Source organism: Theropithecus gelada, chromosome 10 (assembly GCF_003255815.1).
Source record: "Theropithecus gelada isolate Dixy chromosome 10, Tgel_1.0, whole genome shotgun sequence".
Classification (NCBI taxonomy): Eukaryota; Metazoa; Chordata; class Mammalia; order Primates; family Cercopithecidae; genus Theropithecus; species Theropithecus gelada.
The window spans coordinates 67,413,006-67,438,966 of record NC_037678.1 but is presented as its reverse complement, the minus strand read 5'-3'; the positions used below and the strand labels follow the sequence as shown (position 1 = coordinate 67,438,966).

The window sequence follows — 25,961 nt, the reverse complement described above, 5'->3', positions numbered from 1 at the left end:
CCTCCCAAAGTGCTGGGATTACAGGCGTGAGCCACTGCGCCCTGCTGAAGAGTTTGAATTTTATTCTAGGTGTTCGGGGAAGTCATTGGAGGCTTTTAACCAGGGCAGGCTGTGATCTGATGGCATTTACAGAGCATTTTCACATGTACTTTCTCCTTGAAGATGCACCTCCACCTAAGAACAACAATAACTAGAGTTCTCATGTTGCAGAGGAGGAAACTGAGGTTCATATTGGTTCAGTCACTTGCCTGCGGGTCCTATGACTAGTGGTGGAGCTGGAATTTATCAAGCCCATGTATTCTGATTCTCAGTCTTTATATTGCTATGTTTCCTCATTTATGATTGTGAGTGCATGAATTAATGAATCAATTAGTCAATCATGTTCCTGTTGGGGTCCGTCCGAGCCAGGGTCCCAGAGTGTAGATTGAGGAATGCACATTGCTTTCCAGACTGGAGCTGGGGAATATGCAGTCCCTTCCTAGAGTGTTCAGTGACCACAGTGCATATGCGCGTGTGTGTGTGTCCTCTCTCTGCCCAGGTGGATGAAGAAACCCCGATGTGGTGTCCCTGATCACCCCCACTTAAGCCGCAGGCGGAGAAACAAGCGCTATGCCCTGACTGGACAGAAGTGGAGGCAAAAACACATTACCTACAGGTGCTTCGACTCCCCCTCTTCCTCCCTGCCTTTGGCTCCCCCCTCACTCTGTTTTTCCTGGCCTGAGTTTCAAAGGCTCACAATGCAAGGGGGCCTGGGGATCAGGCTCACAACACAGGCCAAGGGCCAGGCATGTGGCATCAGCATCAGGTGCTGACAGCCCATAACTTTGTCCTCCTTGTGGCTTCCGTAGGATGCTGTGACTCCAACCTCAGATTTGTTTGGTCCTCTGGGGGTTCTTAGTTGTGCTCTGTTTAGATGCCTATAGTTTTTAGGTTACAGAAAGTGGGGTATGAATGGTTCAGTAACTTTCAGCTGTGATAAAGAACCATGGCTTGCAGTGAGCTATATCATGCCACTGCACTCCAGCCTCAGTGAGAGAGTGACTGTCTCCAAAACAAAACAAATGAAACAAAAACCACAAAACAAAACAAACAAAACCATGGCTTAATTCAGTCTCCTTATCACTGCCTGCCAAACCTCATTCCCTCTCATCTGGATCCTCCCACCCCAAAATCCACCTGATGGACTTCACCTGAGATTCCCAACACAGCGTTCCAGTTGTTTCTTAAGGAGTACAAAGAACTGGGACCTGAATCATAATAGTGTCATATTCGACTGTCTGGAGGAACAAAGGGCAGAGCAGGATCCATCTCCAAGCCAGATCAGTGGCCCAAGAACAGAGATGACGGAGCCCATCACAGCAGACTCAAGCACCAGAGTGGGGCTGGGGCAAGGGCCAGGTACTGAGCAGGCTCAGGTGGGGCTGGGGCAAGGGCCAGGCATGGGCAGGCTCAGGTGAGTGCTGGTTGGCACTTCTCAAGGCTCTGCTGTCATCTCAGGTGGATCCCTTGGGTGCAGAGGCAGGACCTGAGACAGAGATCCTTAGAGTTGAACTAAGGGCTCTCCTGCCGACAAGTGCTCCCTACAGAGCGGGACTTTTTTTTTTTTCCAGAAATCTGACAAGACAAGGAAACTTAAGAATCTAGGTTAGAAACTGAATTGACTCTCGGGTCTCTTGAAGGGGTAAAGTGGATCAAGAGAAAGAAGCACTGGGTTCTAACCCAACTCTGAGTAACTTCTTTCACTCAACTTCTCTGGGCCTCAGTTTCCTTACGTATGGAGTAGGTAGAATAATCCATGCCCCAGAGGGTCACAGGACAGAGAACCCATAACGACAACCCATGATGGTGTTTTGTGAAGAACCATGCAGTATGAACACAGCAACCCTAAAGAGCTAAATCTATAATGGATGAAATCAGATACCGGCCAGCTTCTAGGGAGACAAGCCAAAGATTGGTGCCAAAGATTTTTAAAGAGACTTTTCACTTAAACTCCTATTATTTGAATAGCTTTATAACTTTTATAAATGAAAGTATTTTGTATTAGAAAAAAACCTTAAAATTCAGAAAATGCTATTTACCAATTTCTTTTTTTTTCTTTTTTGAGACGGAGTCTCACTGTGTTATCCAGGCTGGACTGCAGTGGTGCAGTCTTGGCTCACTGCGACCTCTGCCTCTGGGTTCAAGCAATTATCCTGCTTCAGCCTCCCAAGTAGCTGGGATTACAGGCTCACACCACCACGCCTGGCTAATTTTTGTACTTTTAACAGAGACAGGGTTTCGCCATGTTGGCCAGGCTGGTCTCAAACTCCTGACCTCAAGTGATCCGCCAGCCTCGGCCTCCCAAAGTGCTGGGATTACAGGCATGAATCACTGCGCCTGGCCCCAATTTACTTTTTTCAACAAACTAGAGTGGAATCCTTTATTCAACACAGCTTTGCTGGAGATCAAATGGAAAACACTAAGTAAAGCAAAGCCATCTGACTGAGGCAGGGTGGAGATCCAGAGCTCTGCCTGCTCAGCCTCTTCTTCAACCCCTGGGGCAGCTAAGCAGAATTCTAGGGTTCAAATTCAGATCACTGAGCCACATTGTCTCAGATATCTATTTTAGCTCTGCTATTCTCTGACTCTCTGATCTTGACTAATGATCCTCTCCTCTCTCACCAGCATTCACAACTATACCCCAAAAGTGGGTGAGCTAGACACGCGGAAAGCTATTCGCCAGGCTTTCGATGTGTGGCAGAAGGTGACCCCACTGACCTTTGAAGAGGTGCCATACCACGAGATCAAAAGCGACCGGAAGGAGGCAGACATCATGATCTTTTTTGCTTCTGGTTTCCATGGTGACAGCTCCCCATTTGATGGAGAAGGGGGGTTCCTGGCCCATGCCTACTTCCCTGGCCCAGGGATTGGAGGAGACACCCACTTTGACTCCGATGAGCCATGGACACTAGGAAATGCCAACCATGATGGTAAGGCCATGAGGGGACAGGGGTCAGTCTTAGGCTGCTCAGTTGTTGGGAAAGAACTTGGAGGACATCTTAGATGAGTTTCCTGCTTTCTAGAGCCTCTTGTCCAAGAACTAAGACCGTAAGAGGGTGGGAACTGTGATTTCTGATAATATTCAACATTCGATCCACCAGAGCCAGGGCCATGGAGATGAGTCAGGTCACTTAGAAGATAGTCCGGTTGGCAGGAGAAAAGTAAGGTTAGACCACGAATAAGAAGATAAAGTAATGAACCAGAGGCTGAAGAAAAAGTTTAAAAGGGGTTGGGCGCAATGGCTCACGCCTGTAATCCCAGCACTTTGGGAGGCTGAGGCAGGTAGATCACCTGAGGTCAGGAGTTCAAGACCAGCCTGGCCAACATGGTGAAACCCTGTCTCTACTAAAAATACAAAAATTATCTGGGCGTGGTAGCAGGTGTCTGTAATCCCAGCTACTCAGGAGGCTGAGGCATGAGAATCGCTTGAACCCAGAAGGCGGAGTTTGCAGTGAGCCAAGATCGCACCATTGCACTCCAGCCCAGGCGACGAGTGAAACTCCATCTCAAAAAAAAAAAAAAAAAAGGTTAAAAGGCATTAAAGCTGAAAGTGGGGTCTGAAAGTGGTAAGCTCTGGCCTGAATGATAAGGGCTCCAAAAGCCATCTTATGAATGACACGACTGGCTCCCTCCTTTGTCACCCTCACATGTGAGTATCAGGCCCTGAAATTATTCTGGCATCCTTGGATAATTTACCCTGCACCACTATGGTTCAGTGAATATTTACGGAGGCAGAACCAGTACCGTGCAGCAATACTAATGATACCCTGCAGGTTGCCAAAAAGTTCCTCATCAATATTTACTCACAAGGCACATGCTTAGTACGTAGGCAAGTGTACATTATTATACCCATTTTTAAGATGAAGAGTTGGGGCTCAACTGGCAAAGCTGAAAGGTGACAATACAGGTATTTAGCCCTGGTTCAACTACTGGCTATGTGATACCCTCAGTCTCCTCGTCTGCAAAGTGAGGGGCTGGATTAGGTGATTGCTAAGGGCCTTCCAACTCTAACAAACATGATACAAAGTCTTGCAAAGACCAAGGGAGCTGAACATTTGAAAAAAATGGCATGATCTCTGTCCTCTGGCAGTCCAAAGTCAGTCTAGCAGGGCAGTTACGTGTGCACATAAGTAACCCTGTCATAGACAGACACTACCCAAGGCTGTAGCAGAGGTACCAAGAAAATACAGTAGGAGTTTGGAGGAAAGACGGACAGAGGAGTGTGGTTTTTGGATTATAATAGATGACAATTAGTGGGTATGCTGGTGTTCTAAGGCCCGTGCCACGTGCTTGCCACCCATTATGTGTGGAAACTATTATATCTATTAAATATATTATAATACATAATGAAATTTATATTAAGCAATATATAAAGTGTAAATATATGATGTAAAATTATTATAGGTAAATATTGTTATCTTCATTTTACAGATAGGTAAACTGAGACACAGAGAAACATTAAGTAACCTACCTAAGGTCCTATAGTTGGTGAATGGTGAAATAAGGCTTTGAACCTGGGCATTATGGCCCTGGAGCCCATGCTTTTAGCCATCATGCTAAGCTTCCATGGTTCTCAAACTGTAGGGCACAGCAGAATCACCTAGAAACTAGAAATCACCTAGAAATTTTCAAGAATGTAGATTCCAGCCCAGGCACGGTAGGTCACACCTGTAATCCCAGCGCTTTGGGAGGCCAAGACAGGTGGATCACCTGAGGTCAGGAGTTCAAGACCAGCCTGGCCAACATGGTGAAACCCCATCTCTATGGAAAACACAAAAATTAGCCAGTCATGGTGGTGGGTGCCTGTAATCCCAGCTACTCTGGAGGTTGAGGCAGGAGAATCCCTTGAATCCAGGAGGCAGAGGTTGCAGTGAGTCGAGATCACGCCACTGCACTCCAGCCCAGGCAACAGAGATTGCGTCTCAAAAAAAAAAAAAAGACTGCAGATTGCTGGCCCCTAACCTCTTGTCATTCTGATTCTCTGGGTCTGGGGTAGGACCTGGGAATCTGCAATTGGTCTAATACATTCCTGGGGCGTTCTGATGCAGGTGTTCCATCACCATGAGAAACGCTGTCTTAATACCTAGAGTTTTCCTACCTGGCCTGATCATAAGAACCAGTGGGGGTTCTTGTTATAAATGTGGATTCCCAGGTCCTTCCCACAGAGATCCTGACTCTTAAGCTGAAACAAGCTTGGGGAACACTGGGCATCCTTTTCTCCTGCCCTGCGGCTGCTCCAGGCTGAGAGCAGACTCTCAAAGCTGGTTTCCCCAGAGGCCATGTTTGGTGTCTATAGGTGGGGATCACCTCCTTGAGAACATATCATTGCATGCATCAGGGATTGGCAGCTCTGGGGTTATCTGTCAAAGGTTGGACCAGGAGGTGGTTTGGCCAAGGCTCAGCCTAGGCAAAGTCATGAACCTGTTAAATTGTTCTTTGTCCTCTTCGTTCTTCAGATTTTTGTCCTTTTTCCTATCGAACTCCATTTCCTTTGCCCTGGTGTCTCTCCTGTGTGTCCTGCATGTACTTTCTGGCTCTCTGCGTACCTATTATTTATTTCATTCTTATTTTTGGATGGGTGTCAACAAATGGCTGTCTGTGCTAACAGATAAGATGTGAGGAAAAGAGAACTAACATTTTTGAGGCCCTGTTATGTGCCAGGCACTGTTAGCTGATAAGGTTTTAGTTATATTCCTGATAGAGACAAATGAATGTTCAAAGAGATGTCCAGAGGAGGCAGTGGGAAGACACTCCCACTCCTCTGCCCTCCCCTTCTGCCCAGCACTGGGGGTGTGCACTGCCCACACCTGCTCCTTGCTTTTGCAGAACTTGTTGAACCCAGCCCCCAAATCCCAAGAGCTGCTGGTGTGTGTGGGAAGGACCTGGGACCTGTGGATGGGCACCATCCCAGCACTTCTCCCATCTGTCCCACCCCAACTTTCATGAAAGACTGACAATTCTGATAGAAATTCCAAGATTGCTGATGTCTTCTTTGGATAAGAATCAGGACTTTGCTCTGCTCTGGAAAACCAAGCAGGAACTGTCCAGATGCAGCTCAGGACCACAGCAATCGACCCCTGGCTGGTGAACTGGAATGCAGTGATGGCAGGTTTTGGGTGAGAGGAAAGGAACCAAAATTTATTGAGCATCCATATATTATCTCGTTTAATTTCCACATAGACTCAGCAAAGGGGTGGAGTTTCCTGGGAACTTTTTGAACTTACTAGCTTACTTCTTTTTTCTAAACTCTCATTATGGAAAATTTCAAACTCACAAAAGTAGGAGGAATGATTCTATAATCTCCCAGATACCTATCACCTGCCTCAGCAATTATCAACGCTGTGGCATTCCTATTTATCTACCTTTTTTTGGCTGACGTATTTTTTTTTTTTTTTTTGAGATGGAGTCTCGCTCTGATGCCCAGGCTGGAGTGCAGTGGCACAATCTCGGCTCACTGCAAGCTCTGCTTCCCGGGTTCACACCATTCTCCTGCCTCAGCCTCCTGAGAAGCTGGGACTATAGGCGCCCACCACCACACCCGGCTTTTTTGTATTTTTAGTAGAGATGGGGTTTCACCATGTTAGCTAGGATGGTCTTGATCTCCTGACCTTGTGATCCACCCGCCTCAGCCTCCCAAAGTGCTGGGATTACAGGCGTGAGCCACCGTGCCCAGCCTGGCTGATGTATTTTAAATAAAATCTCAGGCATATTAACATTCCACCTTTAAATACTTCAGTATATACCTCTAACAGATAAAGGCTAATTTTTAACATAAGCACACAATCATTATCAAGCCCAACAAAATTAACAATAATTTTTTTAAATCTAATACCCAGTTTGAGTTCACTTTCCCAAAATACCTCAGAAATGTCTTTTACAGTTGTTTGCTTGAATCAGGATCCAAACAAGATCCACACACAGGGCTGACGTGTCTCTTAAAGCCCTTTTTATTTAAAACACTCCCATTCTACACATACATTTCCCTCCATATATTTGTTGAAGACACTGGGTCATGTGTCCTGAGTATAATCATTTGGCATGACTAGAATCAAGTTCACTTTTAATATGTCTCTCTTCCCCATAATTCCAGAATGTTGTTCATTAGATCTACAGGCCTAACTCGATTCAAGTTCAATTTTTTGGCAAGAATACTTCCTAGGTGGTGCTGGTACTTCCTATTCACCACATCAGCAAACACATATGATGCAGACTGTCCCACTTTCAGTGATGTTGAGGTCAAGCATTTGCTTCAGGTTGTGTCAGCCTGACCCACCCATTATACAATTCACCCGGAGAACTTTAAAAAAAAAAAAAAAAAAAATTGCCTACGTCCCAACCCAAACCTCCTGAATCAGAATATCTTCCCCACCTCCTCCATGTGTTTAAAAGACTCCCCTGGGCCAGGTGCAACAGGAGCACTGGAATAATCCCAGCACTTTGGGAGGCCAAGGCGGGCAGATCACCTGAGGTCAGGGGTTCGAGACCAGCCTGGCCAACATGGCAAAACCCCAACTCTACTAAAAGTACAAACATTAGCCGGGCATGGTGGCGCATGCCTGTAATCCCAGCTACTCGGGAGGCTGAGGCAGGAGAATGGCTTGAACCCAGAAGGTGGAGGTTGCAGTGAGCCAAGATTACGCCACTATACTCCAACCTGGGTGACAGAGTGAGACCCTGTCTCAAAAATAAAAAAGAAAGAAAATATCTTTAAAAGAAAAATAGGAAATTCACCCCATTGGAAAGTGGCAGAGCCAGGTGTGACCCCAGGACTCTGCATTTTTAAGTCACCACAGGTGGTTCTGCTGCAGGTGGTCCAAGTATTTCCCTCGGTAAAATATGGTGCTTTTGGCACTATTCCATCCCAGGGGCTGTCACCTTGCTCTTCAACACAAAGCTTGTCCTCAAGGAACCCACAGTCCTGGGGCAGCGAGCATGTGCACTAAAAGCGATCATGTGGGTCGGAAGCGGTCAGTGCAATGAAGGCAGTTCAGAGAAACTGCCCGGAGGGCAAAGCAGAAGGAGCACTTACCTCCAGCTGGGAAGTCAAGGAAGGCTTCCTGGAAGATAGGTATGGAGCTGAACTTTGAAGGAATCAGGTTATTCCAGAGGGAGGGGCAGCACTGGCAAAAGAACAGAGGCAAAGGGAAATGCTGCCACCTTTTGTGGGGCTGGGGGAGTTAATGAGATGGGAACCACCAAATATGGAGATCTTAAAAGAAAGAAATGAGGTAGAGACAAGGTCCACTTGAGTAGCTGAGTAGACTGCTGGGGACTTGCTCGGAGGCCCACGGACTTACAGGAACACACCCTATCAGGGGTGCTGGTGCTCACACACAGCTCAACAGGACCCTGCTAATGAAGGGTAATATTTCTGCGCCAGGAGCCAGTATGAGTGCATTACACACCCTGCCCCATGAATCTTCACCCCCATCCCTATGACGAAGGTGCCATTGTTCCTTCTGTCTTCCGGAGGAAGAATTTAAAATGTCACACTGCTAGGACATGGCAGAGCTGGGATTCAAAACCAGGCAGTCTGGCTCCCAGAGACTGCATTCCTGACCACTCTGCTTCCCTGCCTCTTACCCTCTTAAAGAGTGAAGGCCCTAACAGCCTCCTGCCCATGGAGCATGGGGTCCTCATAGCAGGCCTCTCCTCCTCATACCTCTGCCTTCACCTTACAAGCTCAGGGGGTCCTCCTGCCCCTGCCCCACTCCCTCCGTCTCCCCTACAGGGGTCTCCTGGATTTCTGTGCAGCAGGATGCTGGCTCCCTGACTCTTCCCTTCCTTCTGGTTCCTGGACCCAACCCACAGGCCTCTTTCCTTTAAGGGGTCACTCCTATTCTCTGCAGCCCCAGAACAGGGGTTAAAAGAGCAAGAGACAAGGCTGCGGACAAAGCTTTCGAGTCCCCCACGGTGCTCAGAGCCCTGTTTCCTGGTTCCCAGCTGAGCTCCCTGTGAACAGCCCCTGGGGAAGAGCCTGCTCAGGAGACAGAGGCCCTGAACAGCTTGTCCCAGGTCATAGAACAGGCCAGGAGGACAGCCAGGACTGGACCCCAGGAAGCAGAGCTGCCTTCCGCTGGCTCTAGCAGTTGCTTTTGTTTGGGATGGAGCTCAGAGATGAGCTCACCCTTCCCTGCTGCCAGAGGGGCCAGGACCTGAGGAAGGAGCTGGGGGCGGCCTGGCCCTCTCATGCCAGCAGAAGGCCAGCCCCAGGCTTTTGGCCAACCTTGCACTGATCTTGCCCATCCCCCTTCCTTTCCGTTGCTCAAAGGTGGCTTCACAGAAGACACTAGTGGTGTCAGTAGTGTGGCAGGCATGTACTGCCCGTGGCCTGGGTCTGCCCCATAGGGTTTGTCTCTCTTCCGGAGACCTAAGCCAGGAAGGCCAAACAATCCCCACCCCCATGTGACCCTAGGCCAGTGACGCTGGGGCCGGAGTGGGCAGTAGGACTCCAGACCACCTCCTAGGTTCCTGGCAGCCTCCCTGGACTTAGAGGTGGCAGGAATGGGCCGAGCCATGCCTTAGGGCCAGAAGATAAGAGACAGGGCTCAAGGGGCTACAAATGCCAGAGGTCAAGGCAAGCAAGGGTCTGACACTGGGCAGACAGGAGTCAGGGCTGGCGATCAACAGCCTACCTAAGTCCCTGCCCCCTGCATTTTCTCCCCAAAGCTGCAGTTACTTCATCCCCCTAAGTTCAGGCCTCCTTGTCCTGTCCTAGGCATAATACAGAAGCCCAGGGGAGTTGGCTTTCAGAGGATCTGGTTGCTGGCGCTCCACTGGCCTTGTGCTTCCTTTCTAGTCAATGGGCTTCCTCCAGTAACCAAGCTTCTGTCTTATATAGGATTACAACAGCTGCCACTCTGTGCCACACCACACACTTCACATGTATCTTATTCAACCTCACATAGTCCGGTGAGGTAGGTCTGATGCCCCCGTTTTACGAGTAAGGACACTGAAGCTTAGGGGTAGCCCTGCTGGCCATATTCACAAACTGGCAGGGGAATGAAGGTGATCTGTGCCACTCAGGGGCCCGAGCTCATAACCACCATGCCATGGAGCTGCCTCAGTTCCACCCTCATGATCCTGTGTCCCACTTCCAGGGCCTGGAGTGTGTTTTCACCTACACTTGAATCCCTGCCTCAATCTTAGCCAACAGTTCTGTTCTTCCAGAACCAAGGTCCTGCAGAGAGCTGCCCACACCTGGGCCCCGCCTGCCCAGGGTCTCCTGAAGCTCACTGCCAGTTTGCCAGGACTTGCCCTCTTTGTTCCCACTCCCTCCCCTCCACCTCAGGGCCTTTTTTTTTTTTTTTTTTTTGAGATGGAGTCTCTGTTGTCCAAGCTGGAGTGCGGTGGAGCGATCTTGGCTCACTGCAACCTCCACCTCCCAGGATCAAGCGATTCTCCTGCCTCTGCCTCTAGAGTAGCTGGTACTATAGGCGCAGGCCACCACATCTGGCTAATTTTTGATATTTTTAGTAGAGATAGGGTTTTACCATGTTTGCCAAGCTGGTCTCGAACTCCTGATCTCAAGTGATCCACCCTGCTTGGCCTCCCAAAGTGCTGGGATTACAGGCATGAGCCACCGTGCCCAGCCAGCTCAGGGCCTTTTCATCTGTCATCTGGCCCCCAGCATCTAAACAGATCCCCCTGCCCCAGGTCTTGTTCCCTCTAATCCTCCCTCCAACTGCAGCCGGAGTAATTTCATTGGATCACACCCCCACTCCTGCTTAAACCCCCCACTAGCCAAGAAGCTGATCCAAATTCCTTTGTATGGCATTAAGCGCCCTGCTTGCCAGCCTGGCTGACCTCATCTCTCTCCGGCCCTCCCCTCCTGCTTTGTTCCAGAGCCAGGTGGAATGAAACTGCCTGTCCCTGGACCGTGTTTATCGCATTCCATCCGCCAGGAATGTCACCCCCACCCTTCCTCTCCTGCCCCCTGAATCCGTTCTCCTGACTAACTTCTGATCCTTCAAGACTCAGCTTCAGCTTCAGCTTTGTGAAACTTTCCCTGAACATCTTCCCCAGGTTTAAATGACCCCCCTCTCCTCAGAATCCCCGCCCGACCCTCCCAGACATTCCTAAAGCACCCAGAGCCCTCTGCCTCACTTGTGCTCTCTCTCTCCTTGTCCCCACTCTGCAGAGAGGCCTGGGAGGCAGGGGTTGTGTTTGATTTCTCTGTATGTCCAGCACGGGGCCTGGCACAGGGACTGTGCTCGGTGTTTGCTGAGGTAATGGGTTGGCTGACCGACTCATATCTAAGCAGGTGCCCTGGGCGCCTCCCCACACTCCTCTCCACAGGAAACGACCTCTTCCTGGTGGCTGTGCATGAGCTGGGCCACGCGCTCGGACTGGAGCACTCCAACGACCCCAGCGCCATCATGGCACCCTTCTACCAGTACATGGAGACGCACAACTTCAAGCTGCCCCAGGACGATCTCCAGGGCATCCAGAAGATCTATGGTGTGTGGCAAGGAAAGGGAGGACTGCTCCTTCCTCGGGGCTGGGCTGTGACTGCCTACCTGTTGTGGGGTAGGGGACGAGGGAGGTGGACGTTGCTATCAGCACTGCTGCTGTTTCTCTGACTGTGTGTGACCTTTACAGACTTCCAATGGCTTTGCCTGGCCAGAGGGCAAGGCTTCCCCTGGCACACCTGGGAAACCTAGGGGAGGGTCTGGGCTGTAACTGAGAGGGACAAAAGTGAGATGAGGGCCACTCATTCCCTCTCCTTTATCCCTCCCCTTCCACACTTCTCCCCAACCCCTTCATGCTTCGCTCCCTCCCTCCTACACCAGATGGTGACTGAGCACTCCCATAGGTTCCACCTCTAGCCAGGCAGGTTCACATATCTGCAGGAGTAACGGTGATACAGTAGGATGGGGACTATAACCAGAGCTTTGTTCTTTAAAAAGAGAAAATGAGGGCCAGGCATCATGGCTCTTGCCTGAAATCCCAGCACTTTGGGAGGCCGAGGCGGGTAGATCACTTGAGGTCAGGAGTTCGAGACCAGCCTGGCCAACATGGTGAAACCCCGTCTCTACCAAAAATATTAAAACAAACAAACAAAAAAATTAGCCAGGTGTGGTGGTGGGCACCTGAAATCTCAGCTGCTTGGGAGGCTGAGGCAGGAGAATCACTTGAACCCAGGAGGCAGAGGTTGCAGTGAGCCGAGATCACACCATTGCACTCCAGCCTGGGCAACAGGGCGAGACTCCGTCTCAAAAAAAAAAAAAAAAAAAAAAAAGAAAGAAAAAGAAAGAAAGAAAAGATGAAAGATGAGAAGCTACTGCTTATCTAGGTAAGATATGAAAGGCCTCCTACACACCTCTCTCCCAGTTCTGTTCACACTGGTATGTGAGGTTCTCGTTCTGGTCAAGTCAGGTGAGATACGGAGACCAGTTTACTTGAGCAAATGCTTGTCAAGACAGCACAGGCGCCCACAGCCCCCAGGCTACGGAGCACAGGAGGAGGGCTCCCTCTGGAGGAGATGACCCAGCCAGAGCCCTGGAGGACAGGCAGGACCTTCACAAGCAGAGACCAGGTGGGGGCTGTGGGTCCCAGAAGCTATTCCAAAGGTAGAACAACAGGATCTACTGACAGATCAGACGTGGGATGAGAGGAAGGAGGGAGAGTTAAGGATGACCCCAGGGTTTCCAGTTTTTGTAATTGTGAAGCAATAGGGTCCACCAGTCTGCCGCTCAAAAATCTAGGCTGGAGGCCGAGATGGGCAATTACCTGAGGTCAGGAGTTCAAGCCCAGCCTGGCCAACATGGCAAAACCCCATCTCTACTAAAAATACAAAAAAATTAGCCTGGCATGGTGGTGTGCGCCTGTAATCCCAGCTACTTGAGAGGCTGAGGCAGGAGAATCGCTTGAAGCTGGGAGGCAGAGCTTGCAGTGAGCTGAGATCGTGCCACTGCACTCCAGCCTGGGTGACAGAGTAAGACTCTGTCTCAAAAAAAAAAAAAAAAGAAAAGAGAAAGAAAAAAATCTAGGCTGGGATATTTATTTGGGGTCTTTGGTGTTCAGTACAGTAACCACTAGTCATGCACAGTAATGAAATTTAAATTTATATTAATTAGGCAGGGTGTGGTGGCTCAAACCTGTAATCCCAGCACTTTGGGAGGCCAAGGTGGGAGGATTGCTTGAGGCCAGGAGTTCGAGACCAGCCTGGGCAACAAAGTGAGATCCCTGTCTCTACCCACACCAAAAATATGAAAATTATAATTTCAGTAATAGTTCTTTAGTGTATCTCAGTCACACTAAGAACTAGTCATTCATCTTAAGAGCTCAGTAGCCATATATGGCTGTGGCTAGGGGCTACTGGAGTGAACGATGCAGATATGGACAATTTCCATCATCACAGAACACCCCAGTGGACAGCTCTGACGCAGGTCTCTAAAGCCATGAGCCTGGATGAAACCACCTAGAGTAATGATTCTCAACTTGGCTGCCCTTTGGAATTACCTTGGGATTCTAATAAAAAACACAGATACCCAGCCCTCAGCTCTAGAGATTTGGTTTTATTAATAGTTGGGGATTGGGCGCAGTGGCTCACACCTGTAATCCCAGCACTTTGGGAGGCCAAGGTGGGTAGATCACTTGAGGTCAGGAGTTTGAGACCAGCCTGGTGAAACGCCATCTGTGCTAAAAAAAAAATTACCTGGGCGTGGTGGCACATGCCTGTAGTCTCAGCTACTTGGGAGGGTGAGGCAGGACAATCACTTGAACCTGGGAGGCAGAGGTTGCAGTGAGCCGAGATCGTGCCACTGCACTCCAGCATGGGGGACAGAGCGAGACTCCTCCTCAGGAAAAAAAGTTGGATAGCTGGCCTGGTGCTTCCTGAACATCCAGTTTGAAAAGCTCCCCCAGGTGATCCTAATATGCAGCCCAAGGGGAGAAGCACTGACCTAAGGACAAAAATGTGGAGACAGAAGAGAAGAGGACCAGGGGTATGCCAGCCTCTAGAGTAGGGCAGATGGGGACAGGCAGCCAGCAAAGGAGGCTGAGAAGGAACAGCCCAGGACGCAGGAGGACAACCAAGAGAGTGTTTCAAGGAAAGTGTTTCTATAAATCTTGCTGCTCAAAGTGTAGTCTTCAGACCAGCAGCATCAGCATCACCTGAGAGTGTGAAGGAATGCAGACTCTCAGGCCCTCTGAGCCCTTATCTGCATTTTAGCAACATCCCCAGATGATGCATGTGCTCATCAAAGTCTGAGTCAAGCAACCATTGGATGATCTTGGCGGAGCAGCTGGAGTGGGTGACGGGTAGAAGCTGCACTGGGCTGGGAAAGAGAATGAATAAAGTGGGTGAGGAAGTGGGGCCAGTGTGTGTGAAGGGGGCAAAGAGGGTATGGCCTAAGGAAGAGCGCTGACCTAAAGAAGGACATGATTGCTCTGTAACAAGGGAAAAGAGAAGACATAAGATTCAGGGGTGGAAAGTTGAGAGTCCCATTCTAATGGCTATTTTCATCTGTTTTCTCAAAGACTGGGGGAGTTAAACTGGGGAGAGGGAACAGGAGGCTGGACTGGGACAGACCTGTCTCAGAGTTGCCTGGGTGATGCTGAGACAATGGCAGCGGGAGGCGGGAAATGGCTGCCCCCTCTCTAAGATGTAGCTCCTCTCTCCAGGACCCCCAGCCGAGCCTCTGGAGCCCACAAGGCCACTCCCTACACTCCCCGTCCGCAGGATCCACTCACCGTCGGAGAGGAAGCATGAGCGCCAGCCCAGGCCCCCTCGGCCGCCCCTCGGGGACCGGCCATCCACACCAGGCACCAAACCCAACATCTGTGATGGCAACTTCAACACAGTGGCCCTCTTCCGGGGCGAGATGTTTGTGTTTAAGGTAGGGCCAATGGATTGGCACCACCCAGCTGACCCCTGACCTTTCCTCCTCCTCCTCCACACCACGGAGCTGGGAAAGGCTCCTGATTTGGGATTTGGTTACCATGGGGCCTGGACGGGAGCTAGCCCAGTGGCCAGGGTATGGGGTCTCTTCCTGATGCTGCTGGGTGAATCAACTTGTTTCCAAGAGGGAGGGGGAAAGATGGGTGATCCCTCACCTCCCCAGGATTAATGCTGGGAGAAAGTGCTGGAAGGTGGCTTCTGGTCTGTGACCTTGACTAAGCAAGTCACCTCCCTTCTTGGGACCTCAGTTTCTCCATCCGAAACCTGGGGGAGTCATTCCTCTAACAAAGGGTGTGTGAAGATCCAGTGAGCGTCCGGCTCTGAAGATGGCCAGCTTGGAGTGGGGGCTAGGTCAGTGGTGGCTGAGTCTGACTCCAGACCCTACCAAGGCTTGAGAAGCTGCTACTGGCCAAGGTATATCTTGTCATCTGTCCTCCATCAGCCATGGACTGACAGGGTGGCAGCCTGCTTGATGTGTTGCAGGTTGGGCTCTCGGGGAACGAACTCTGAAATGGGGTCTGGAATGCAGGATTTCGATTAGGGAGTACTTTCAGAATCAACATTTGTGAGAAGGAGGAGAAGGAAGCAGGACAGGGAAGAGGGAGAGGTTAAGTGGCAACAGAGGCCCATGGCAGCCTCAGCCACCCCCGCAGGGAACTCTGGAGCTACGGTGGCCTGTCAGTCAGCCTACGTTGGGCCCAAAATATCTGGAACATTATAACCCCTACCTCATTGAATCACTGGAGGAGGAAGGGCATCCAGCGATTGAGAAGGGCTCTCTGGAGCAGAGAACATCCCCAAAGGGGCTGACAGTTGAAACCTGCCTGCTGGCCACACTCCTGGCCACTGGGGCAACAAGCCCTTTTCTGAAGGGGATCTGGGCAGGGCGGCTCCATCACACGGGGTGGTGAAAGAGGCTGCCTCGCTCCCCTCGTGGAGTTATCCCAGCACGCGCTGAGCGCTGCGCAGGAATCGGGCAGTGTGGGTCAGCCCCAATCTGGCTTCTCACTGAGTGGCTCTAGGCAAGTCACCTGGCCTTTCTTAAGACTCCGTATATCTCAGATCAACTTAACAGAGGCATGAAAGTCAAAATAAGGTCAAAAACCTGGATGTGAAAGTGCTTTGTAAAACACCTTTTAAAATACTAGCTTTTGTACCATCTTTTACAAATCATGCTTCTTCTTCTGCAGTCATTCTACTTTGATCCGACTGAACTGTTCATAGGCAGGTCCGGGTTTTATCACCCCCATTTACACATAAGAAAACTGAGGTCTGGCAGCTACAGGCCTTGCCTAGGCTGCTTCCGTACCAGCCCAAGGCTGCAGTGGGGACAAGGCACCAGTTACAAGAGGCGTTTTTACTGGACTCCGACTATTTAGCTGCCATTTACTCAACATGGACTGTGTGCCCCGTACTGTTCTGGGCACTTTGCCTAGGATCTCTCATCTGATTCTCCATTATTACCTACACTTGCAGGTGAGGCCCTAGGTCATGCAGCTATAAATGGAGAAATGTGAATGCATGCCCAGGTCTCGAGGGAATTCCCATGACTTGGCTTCCATGATCCTGGCCCTACTGGATGGAGCTAGCCACGTACAGGGCACTCGGCCCAGGCTCAGTGACCACCCCAGCCTCCCACTGTCCTGAGGACCAGTCTGGCTGATGTCAGCGACGCTCCACTGCCCCCATGTGGCCACTGCAGGCCCTGACATCATCCTTTCTGGCTCCCTCACACCTTTTCCACACCAGGCCTATCTGCTGTCTGTCTCATGGTCCACCCAGCAGCAAGAGTCAGCAGGAGGCTGAAATGAAGAGAGTTACAGGAGCATCCTGTCTTCCTCCCAGGGCTTTAAAAGTCAGAAGCAGCTAATGGACAGGCTCGGTGGAGGGTTGCCAAGCTGGGCCCCAGGGAAGGTGTTGGGCTGTTCGGACCTAAGCCCCACAGCTGAAATCACTGGGTTCGGAGGCAGGGCCTGACACACCTTTCTCCCCCTCTCCCGCTTCCTCCCAGGATCGCTGGTTCTGGCGCCTGCGAAATAACCGAGTGCAGGAGGGCTACCCCATGCAGATCGAGCAGTTCTGGAAGGGCCTGCCTGCCCGCATCGACGCAGCCTACGAAAGGGCCGATGGGAGATTTGTCTTCTTCAAAGGTAATGTAGCCTGTGCTGCGGGACAGTTCCCTGCCCAAGGTCATGGGACCTCCTTTTTCCCATCTAAACTGGAAGAGGAGGGGTGGGAGGCACACATCCTCAGAGGGCCCCTCTAGCCTAACAGAGACACTGACCTCTGACAATTTAAGTCAGAAAATAAGACTGATAATCTGTATGTGCCAAGGTTGGTGGGGCGACCAGCTTTGTCCACATGACATAGAGTGTGGGACAAGCAATTGAAGACCACCCAGTACCTCATGGGAGGCCATCGGGTCAGTTCTGTAAGAACCCAGAGGGAAGAGGTCACTCAAGGTGGGGAGGGCGTGGGAGGGAGCTAAGGTGCTCACCCTGTGCCCAGCACTGTGCTAGGTTGTTTCATGACAATTATCTTGACTCAGGCCAGACCTCAGATGGGAGAGATACAGATAGTGAGAAGCAAGGAAAGCATTCCAGAGGGACAATGGCTGAATAAAGGAGCAGGGTTGGGATGTGTACGGACGTTCACAGGGCTTAGAAGACCCATCTGATGGCCACGGAGGCCCCACCTTGGAAAGCTGTGAGAAATGGCCCAGAAAGGTCACCTGGGGGCAAATCCTGAAGAGCCCTGGTTGCCAGGCCAGAATGTGGTCTTGATCCATTAGGCCAAGGCTGGAAATTCATGGAATGTTTCTGAGCAGCAGAGAGCCAGAGGGCAGGAGGTGACAGACATGGCAGGGGCAGGGCAGCCATTTCTGAGGTGGTTCTGGAGAGTGCCACTCATGAGGCCCAATCCAGGGAGGAGCCGTGCAGCTGGAGGGCAGGGGACAGCTGCCAGGAGAGTCACAGGACCTCAGAAGTGACTGAATACTCGGCCAGGCGCAGTGGCTCACGCCTGTAATCCCAGCATTTTTGGAGGCCAAGGCGGGCAGATCACCTGAGGTCAGGAGTTCAAGACCAGCCTGACCAACATGGTGAAACCCCAGCTCTACTAAAATTACAAAAATTAGCCACGCGTGGTGGCGCATGCCTGTAATCCCAGCTACTCAGGTGGCTGAGGCAGGAGAATCGCTTGAACCCAGGAGGCGGAGGTTGTGGTGAGCTGAGATCGTACCATTGCACTCCAGCCTGGGCAACAAGAGCCAAACTCCATCTCAAAAAAAAGTGGCTGAATACTGAGAGTAGCAGGAAAGAGAGGGTCAACAGTGAGGCTAGGACTCCCTGCTGGGGACCTGGGAGGCAGAAGGTGATGAGGAGGGAGCCCTTCTGTGGTGCAGATGAGGAGCTCTGGGAAGCCAGCCGATGTGGAGCTGCCCATAGGCCACGGGAGGTCAGGGTTTCTGGGTCTGCTGCTCAGGTCCAGTGGGACAGCCTCAGAGTCAGGTGTCGCTGGTGGCAGGTTTGGAGAGTGGTAGTGCATGCAAAGCCATGTAAGTGGCTGAGATGACCAGAGAGCAGAGAGGAGCAACTCACATGATGAAAAGAGGGTGGGACTCGGAGCCCAGGCAGCAGGGGCAAGTTGTCCAGGATCTGGGACTGACCTCAGGCTTCCTGCCCTTCCCAACTCTAACTGGGCCAAGGGGCTGAGGGCATCAGGCTGTTTTCACCTGACATCCTGAAGATGGGCAGGCAGCACTGAGTGACTGGGGAAGCTGATCCTGGGCTCCTCTTGGCCACAGGTGACAAGTATTGGGTGTTTAAGGAGGTGACGGTGGAGCCTGGGTACCCCCACAGCCTGGGGGAGTTGGGCAGCTGTCTGCCCCGTGAAGGCATTGACACAGCTCTGCGCTGGGAACCTGTGGGCAAGACCTACTTTTTCAAAGGCGAGCGGTACTGGCGCTACAGTGAGGAGCGGCGGGCCACGGACCCTGGCTACCCTAAGCCTATCACCGTGTGGAAGGGCATCCCACAGGCTCCCCAAGGGGCCTTCATCAGCAAGGAAGGATGTACGTAAGGGCCGGGCTGGGGTGGGCGTGGGGAGCTGGTTTTATGTGGTCCACACCAGTGCCCACGGGCATACTCAGTGCCTATGGGCATCCAGGTTTGAGACAACACCTGGTGGCAGACAGTTGACTCGTATCTACCCATGTTCACACGGTCCATTAATTCGCTTACCAGCTGCCGAGTCACACTTTTTCATCTGCAGGAGTGATTCACAGCAGAGAGACGTTGTCATAGTCTGACTTCATTCCTTCAGACAGCATTTCTCAAACACTTATCCGCAGGTGTACTCCAGGGACGCCTCGAGTTACCAAATCTGAAAAGCAATGATGGGCATGCATGTTTCAAAGCCACTTTTTCACAGGGCTTGAGGGCAAGAAGATGGAAAGAAAACCTTTAAAAAACATGTGTTTTTTTTGTTTTTTTTTTTTTTTTTAATTCTAAGAGATAAGGTCTCTGTCGCCTAGGCTGGAATGCAGCGGCACAATCATAGCTCACTGCAACCTCAACCTCTTGGTCTCAAATGATCCTCCTGCCTCATCAGCCTCCTGAGTAGTTGGGATTATAGGCACATGCCACTATGCCTGACTACTTTACATTTTTTTTGTAGAGACAGGATTTCACTATTGTTGGCCAGGCTGGTCTCAAACTCCTGGCCTCAAGCAATCCTCCCACCTCGGCCTCTCAAAGCCCTGGGATTACAAGTATGAGCCACTGCATCAAGAGAGAAACTTTTTATGTTTCCTGAATTCCTCCTAGAAGCCATGCTGGCCACCAGCCCCCACGACTGCCGTCAGACATTCAACCTGTCTCCCCACCAGCACAGGAGCTTCTCAGGAGGAGCGGCCAGCCTGGCCAGATGCAGAGTGGGCCTCCAGGAGTGTTTGTTAAGTAGATCTCCACTGATGTGGTCCAAAACACAGACTCTAGAGCTGGACTGGCTGGGTTCGTAACCACCATAGTACTACTCACTATGAATCTGAGCAAATCTCTAAGAAGTTTTCTGTTTTCTCATTTATAAAATGATGATAATAATGGTACCTACCTTTATATAATGGTTTTGTGAGGATTAAAGAAGATAAATTGTGTAGCATACTTAGAAATAATGCCTAGCACACAATCCATGCTATATGTTTTAGCTGCTATCGTCATCATCATCATCACTATCATCATCTTGTGGGTTTCAGTTTATGTGGATTGAAAAGATTCATTCATTCACTCCATAATAATAGACAGCTTGTGTGGTGGGAGCTGGGGACGTAGCAGTGAACAGGACTTGCATAGGTCCGAGTCTAGGAGCATAAAGCAAGATGGCAACAGATGCTATAAGGGAAAGACACCCAGTACTTTGGGAGGTCGAGGTGGGAGGATCACTTGAGGCCAGGAGGTTGAGACCAGCCTGGGTAACATAGTGAGACTCCATCTCTACAAAAAAAAATACAAAAATTAGCTGGGCATGGTGACATGTGCCTGTAGTCCCAGCTACTTGGGAGGCTGAGGCCAGAGGATTGCTTAAGACCAGGAGTTTGAGGCTGCAGTGAGTTATGACTGCGCCACTTGTACTCCAGCCTAGGTGATGGAATGAGACCTTGTCTTAAAAAAAAAAAAAAAGAAAAGAAAAGAAAAAAAGGAAATAAATCTGGGAGAGAACAATGAACTAGAGGGGGCCATGTTAGAGATGGCTGGGAAGGGCTCTCCGACAAGGCTTCGCTGATAAGAAAGCCAATGGCCAGGCCGGGCACGGTGGCTCACGCCTGTAATCCCACCACTTTGGGAGGCCAAGGCGGGTGGATCACGAGGTCAGGAGATCGAGACCATCCTGACTAACATGGCGAAACCCTGTATTTACTAAAAATACAAAAACTTAGCCAGGCGTGGTGGCGGGCGCCTGTAGTCCCAGCTACTCGGGAGGCTGAGGCAGGAGAATGGTGTGAACCTGGAAGGCAGAGCTTGCAGTGAGCCGAGATTGTGCCACTGCAACTCCAGCCCGGGCGACAGAGCAAGACTCCGTCTCAAAAAAAAAAAAAAAAAAGAAAGCCATTAGCCACAGCTGCTATTTGTTGGCTGTCTTGTACACCTGATGCTTTACACACGAGATCTCCCTTTTTGGGGAGCCTCAGAGACAGGTGACATCAAGGACCTAGACCAATGAAAGCCCTAGCCATGGTGGGGATCCAGCCAATGAGGACGGCCTGAGCAAGCTGCTTTGCCCGCTGGCTGAGCTGCTCAGGCTGTTGCTGGAGCCCTGGGGTGGCTGCCCAGGGAGTGATTGGCAAGACTGCCCAGCCTCTCCCCAAGAAGGCTCCCAAAGACCCTGCATCTGTGTTGTGGAGTGATGTGTGCCAAGCAAAAAAAAACCCGTAATTGCAGAGAGGTAGTGTCTTGCTGTCAACACAAGGCGAAATCTTACTCCTTGCCTCCCTTGGCTCAAGCAGGAGCCAGGCTGAGGCTTAATGGAACCCACATGTGGGGCAAGGGGGACCTGTGGGCACAGTGTGACAGAGCTGTGACCCAGGCAGTGTGCAAGGGGTCCTGTCTGGGCGGCACAAAGTGAACCATGTCCCAATTCTCCCTGAAGCCCCTCTGGTTTCCTAGCACCCGTAGAATGACAGGCAGACCACTCCAGGTCCCAGGCGCTCCCCTCTGCAGCTTCTTACTCCATGACTCAGGCAAGCACTACACCCCAAACCACCAGGTGTCCCCACCTTGCCTCCCACGCCACAGCGCCTGTGCCCTTCCTCTCACACTGCCCCAAAGCAGGTGCCGGAAGTGTCTGGGAGTGGTGATGCTGGGCTGTATTTCTGCAGATTACACCTACTTCTACAAGGGCCGGGACTACTGGAAGTTTGACAACCAGAAACTGAGCGTGGAGCCAGGCTACCCGCGCAACATCCTGCGTGACTGGATGGGCTGCAACCAGAAAGAGGTGGAGCGGCGGAAGGAACGGCGGCTGCCCCAGGATGACGTGGACATCATGGTGACCATCAACGATGTGCCGGGCTCTGTGAACGCTGTGGCCGTGGTCATCCCCTGTATCCTGTCCCTCTGCATCCTGGTGCTGGTCTACACCATCTTCCAGTTCAAGAACAAGACAGGCCCTCAGCCTGTCACCTACTATAAGCGGCCAGTCCAGGAGTGGGTGTGAGCAGCCCAGAGCCCTCTCTGTCCACTCGGTCTGGCCAGCCAGGCCCTTCCTCACCAGGGTCTGAGGGGCAGCTCTGGCCACTGCTCACCAGGGCCAGCAGGGCCCTAGGCTGGGGTCATACAAATGAAGTGGTGGGTGCATTTGGCCTAGGCTGAGCGTGGGGCAGGGAATTATGGGGGCTGTGCCCCAGGGTGGGTGTCTGGCACCCAGCTGCCAGCCTTCTGTCCTGGGCAAACTACTCCCTACTTAAGGGAATAGGCCAGGCTCCATCCGGAGGCAGGGACCATGCCAGGAGGAGCCCCTGTGGTCACAGCATCCTGTGGTGTCCATGAGGTACCACAGCTCCACTCCTGGCTGGAACCCAGCACCCTCTGTGGGAAGCCAGCACTAGCTCTCATCCCCCATCCGGGAGATGCCACCAGTCCTGGTCCCCTTTTGCCAACACCTGCTGGTCAGATGTCCCCCTACCCCCACCCCACTGTCCTCCAAGGCTACAGGACCCCTGCTTCTGACACAGTGGGCAACAAGCCTGGGTTTCCCTGCTGGCAGACAGCAGATCCCTCAGGAAACCTGCTCCACTTGTCAGGGTCTCTTCAGAGACCCAGGATTTAGGGTCACATGCTGCAGGCAGGGCTGTGGCCCGGCTGGGTCTGACAAGGACCCACCTGTCACATCGTGAGTATTTAAATGTCCTGTCACTACTGTTTAAAGTCCCATTTTGCAAAGGCTGCTTGAGGCTTTAGGTGAACTAGAGGTGACTGTCTTGGTGATGAGGCCAGCAGAGCGGCCCTCCCCCAGGCGACAAGGACCAAGGTGCTGCTAAGGCCACTCTAGCGCCCAGACACCCCAGTAGCTGAGCCCTGCTCCTATGGCTACAGAGCTGGGGCAGAAGCTGACCCCATTTCTGGAGGCAGATCCGAGTTTGTGACCGTCCTCCACTCCCCTCTATTGTCCCTGTCCCCAGCTTTGCTCCAGCCTGTCACTTGCGGCCTGGGGCTCAGCCTGACTAGTTAGGTGAGACAGAGATGGCTGCAGGGCCAACATGGCAGAGCCTGGGAGTCCTTCGGAAAGGGACAGGGTGTCTGAAGTGCTCAGTGCCTCCACTCCCAGCTACCCCAAGGCCGACTCAATCTCTCGGCTGGAAGCAGTGTTTTCCCAGAGCTTGGCCCTTGCTGACCTTGCTCACTGGGCCCATCTTCCCACGCTGCTCTTAGAAGGGCAACCCTACCAGTAGCAGCCCCAAGCCAAGGGGGCTCCCTTTTTGACCTTCACTGGCCCGCCCTTTACTGTCTCTGGCAGGAGTTCCTAGGGCTTGGCCTGCCTTGCTCCAGTATAGCAGAGGCAGCCCTGCTTGTCACTGAGGAGTCCTAGACAAGGCCAATGGGTTCAGTGATGCCCACTGGCTCTCTGCCAAAGCCAAAAAGAGGTGTCAGGCAGTCTCCAGCGTGCTAGCCGGGTCTTGGATGCCACCCCTGCTCACTGAGCCTGCATGGGCCTTGCCCCCGACCCTGTGGTCTCTGAGATTGGGGTCGGCTTACCCTGTAGCACAGACAGGGACTCCTGCTGCCCTGGGAGCTATCTCAAGCAAAATCTCTTGTCCCAGGGGCGCCCATGTGGGTCCGCTGTGTCCCCTGTCATCATCCTTGTTTTTTCTCATTTTGGCCAAGGGCAGGCTCCCTGGGACAGGCAGGGAACAACTGCAGATATATTAGTGATTCATAGGTTTGTACAGTGTTTTATACTTTGCAAAGCACTTTATTAGCTCACACCTGTCCACTCACATGAAACTCGTGTAGGCCCTGGGAGGCCGAAGGTAACTCTCACCGTGTGCTCAGATGAAGCACAAAGAGGTTGTTACTTGCCCGGGCCATCCAGTGGGCTGGCTATGTCTTATGTCCCCATCTGTGGACCCCTCGAGGGTCTGAGATGAGATGAGAAGTGTCTCCTGTATCCACCTCTTCCTGGCCTCCCTTCCCCCACTTCCTGGTCCCTGTCCACTCCTCAGGTTGGTGCTCTCACTTCTTGAAAGCTCTAGGCACCCCCGCCTCCCGCCAGGCTCCCTGTTGGCTCCTGGCAGGCCAGCTGAGAATGAGCAGGAGATGGAGGCAGGCAGCCCAGGCTGCAGAGGTGAGGGATATGGGGCCAGGCCCAGAGGCCTCAGCCTAGAGGCTTCCAATCTCAGATTCTCCTGCCTGTGGTCATCTGTTTGTCCATCACCCCAGGACAGGGCAGACGGAGGGGCAAAGCACTGGGGGCCCCAGAGCCTAGCTTCCCCTCAGCCTGGGGGACATCACAGCATTTCAGTGTCAGTCACATTTTAAACTGATCAGCCTTTGTATAATGTTTTTTAAATCATTTATAAATAAAACAGAAATACAGAGTGTGTCATTTCCCTGGGATGAGGGAACAAAGATCAGGTTCCAAAAGTAATCTTAAGCTCCGGGAGGAGAACCGGGGTCCTCTGGGGTGTCTGGGAGCTGCCTCACACATCTGGTCTGCCAGATGCGTCCTGTGGATCCAGGATGGGGAGCAGCCCCCCTCAGGAGTATGGGGAGGGTCACTGTGGCAAGGGCTTCTCCAAAGTCAAGGCCCCTGGTGCCATGACCTGAGACACATAGTCAAGAGCACGGCTATCAGCAATTAAGATATTAATAAAAGGCAGACGAAGTCAGGAGGTCAGCAGCTTTACGGGCTTATCAGGAGGCCTGCCCTGCCTCTGGAAGCCAGCGACAGAGAGGGATGCCCCCGACCCAGCCAGCCGGAGAAAGGGATGGGGTGAACACGAAGATCTAAGCTGGATCTGGGTGCAGGCTGGGCTGTAGGCCGCGAAGGCGGCCCGGCCGGGACTTCTTTCCAGTCCTCGGCGACCTCTTCGAATTCTCTGCTGTCTCTGGGGAGCCTCGGGTGGAAGGGGGTGTAAGAGACGCAGGGACGTGGGGAGAGGAGACAAGGCAAGCAAGAACCACAGGGGACGGCGGACAGACGGGCGGCATCCTCCGGAAGACGCCGTCAGTACCAGGAAGTGCAGGCGATGAGGAAGCGCACGTCGTCCAGCGGCCCCCACGGGCTGGGCTCGGGCTCGGGATGGGGCTGAGGCCGGGGCTGTTCCGGGCCCTCCGGCGCCGCAGGCTGGGGCTGGGGCTGGGGCTGGGGCTGGGGCTGCGCAGGCTCCGGGGCGCCGCGGCCGCCGCTTAGCTGAGCCCCCATGGTCTGCAAGAAAAGCCCTTTAGGTCTGGGTCGCCGGCACCCCCCCGCTAGGGCCTCGCCCCAGCCCTGCCCTCACCTCGCACAGCCACACCCGCTGGTCTCCCGGAACCCACCTCAGCGTCGGGAGGAGTTGGCGCCGTGACGCCACCGCGCGCCGACCTCGCCCTCAGTGCGTTTGAGCGCAAAAGAGGCACTCGACCCCGGGCTCCGGGGCGGGACTCCGCGAACGTCCCCGGCCAATCCCGCCCTAGCGCCTCTAGGCCCCGCCCCGCGCAGGGGGACGGACTGCGCCCCAGAAGCCTCCAAGGCGCCCAGGCCGGGAGGACGCTGGGAACCCGCTGCCCCGCCCCAGGCCCACCCAGGGAAGGACCTGCAACCTCCATCCACTTTAGTCAAAGACTGCCCTGAAGCCAGATGCCCCAGAGCTCTTACGGGGCCCTCACCTGGCTCAGGGGAAAATCGGAACAGACTTTCAAGGCCAGAGAAGATGGGGCAGAAGTCGGGTGAAAACTGTGAGAACTAGATCGGGCGCGGTGGCTCATGCCTGTAATCCCAACTTTGGGAGGCCGAGGCGGTGGGTCACTTTGAGCTCAGGAGT

At 52.4% G+C, this 25,961-nt stretch overlaps 2 protein-coding genes across 4 annotated transcripts in view; one reads left to right on the top strand and one right to left on the bottom strand.

The window, feature by feature from the left end:
• Window positions 1–24,534, top strand: part of MMP24 (matrix metallopeptidase 24) — a 33,312-nt gene extending 8,778 nt beyond the window's left edge. Inside the window, exons 3-9 of the mRNA XM_025398510.1 lie at window positions 539–655; window positions 2,665–2,969; window positions 11,338–11,499; window positions 14,668–14,882; window positions 16,956–17,094; window positions 18,750–19,016; window positions 21,819–24,534. Of these exons, the coding sequence (XP_025254295.1) occupies window positions 539–655; window positions 2,665–2,969; window positions 11,338–11,499; window positions 14,668–14,882; window positions 16,956–17,094; window positions 18,750–19,016; window positions 21,819–22,156 (1,543 nt within the window). The 3' untranslated portion in view covers window positions 22,157–24,534. The remainder of the gene's footprint in view (window positions 1–538; window positions 656–2,664; window positions 2,970–11,337; window positions 11,500–14,667; window positions 14,883–16,955; window positions 17,095–18,749; window positions 19,017–21,818) is intronic.
• On the bottom strand, window positions 23,884–25,603 carry MMP24OS (MMP24 opposite strand). 3 transcript variants are annotated; one of them, XM_025398515.1, is made up of 2 exons: window positions 25,440–25,603; window positions 23,884–25,366 (listed from the first exon to the last, which is right to left on the bottom strand). In XM_025398515.1, the coding sequence occupies exon 2, from the start codon at window positions 25,361–25,363 to the stop codon at window positions 25,166–25,168; it is 198 nt and encodes a 65-aa protein (XP_025254300.1). In that variant the 5' UTR covers window positions 25,364–25,366; window positions 25,440–25,603; the 3' UTR covers window positions 23,884–25,165. The 3 variants fall into 3 exon arrangements, 2 of the variants coding, with proteins under 2 accessions (XP_025254300.1, XP_025254299.1); XM_025398514.1 differs by having other exon boundaries at window positions 25,477–25,603; XR_003121428.1 differs by lacking the exon at window positions 25,440–25,603 and having other exon boundaries at window positions 23,890–24,265; window positions 24,967–25,365.
• Window positions 25,604–25,961: the final 358 nt, after the last annotated feature.

What these genes read in the sequence shown, in the direction of transcription:
- MMP24OS (XM_025398515.1), bottom strand. Translation starts at nt 25,363, where the DNA reads ATGGGGGCTCAGCTAAGCGGCGGCCGCGGCGCCCCGGAGCCTGCGCAG.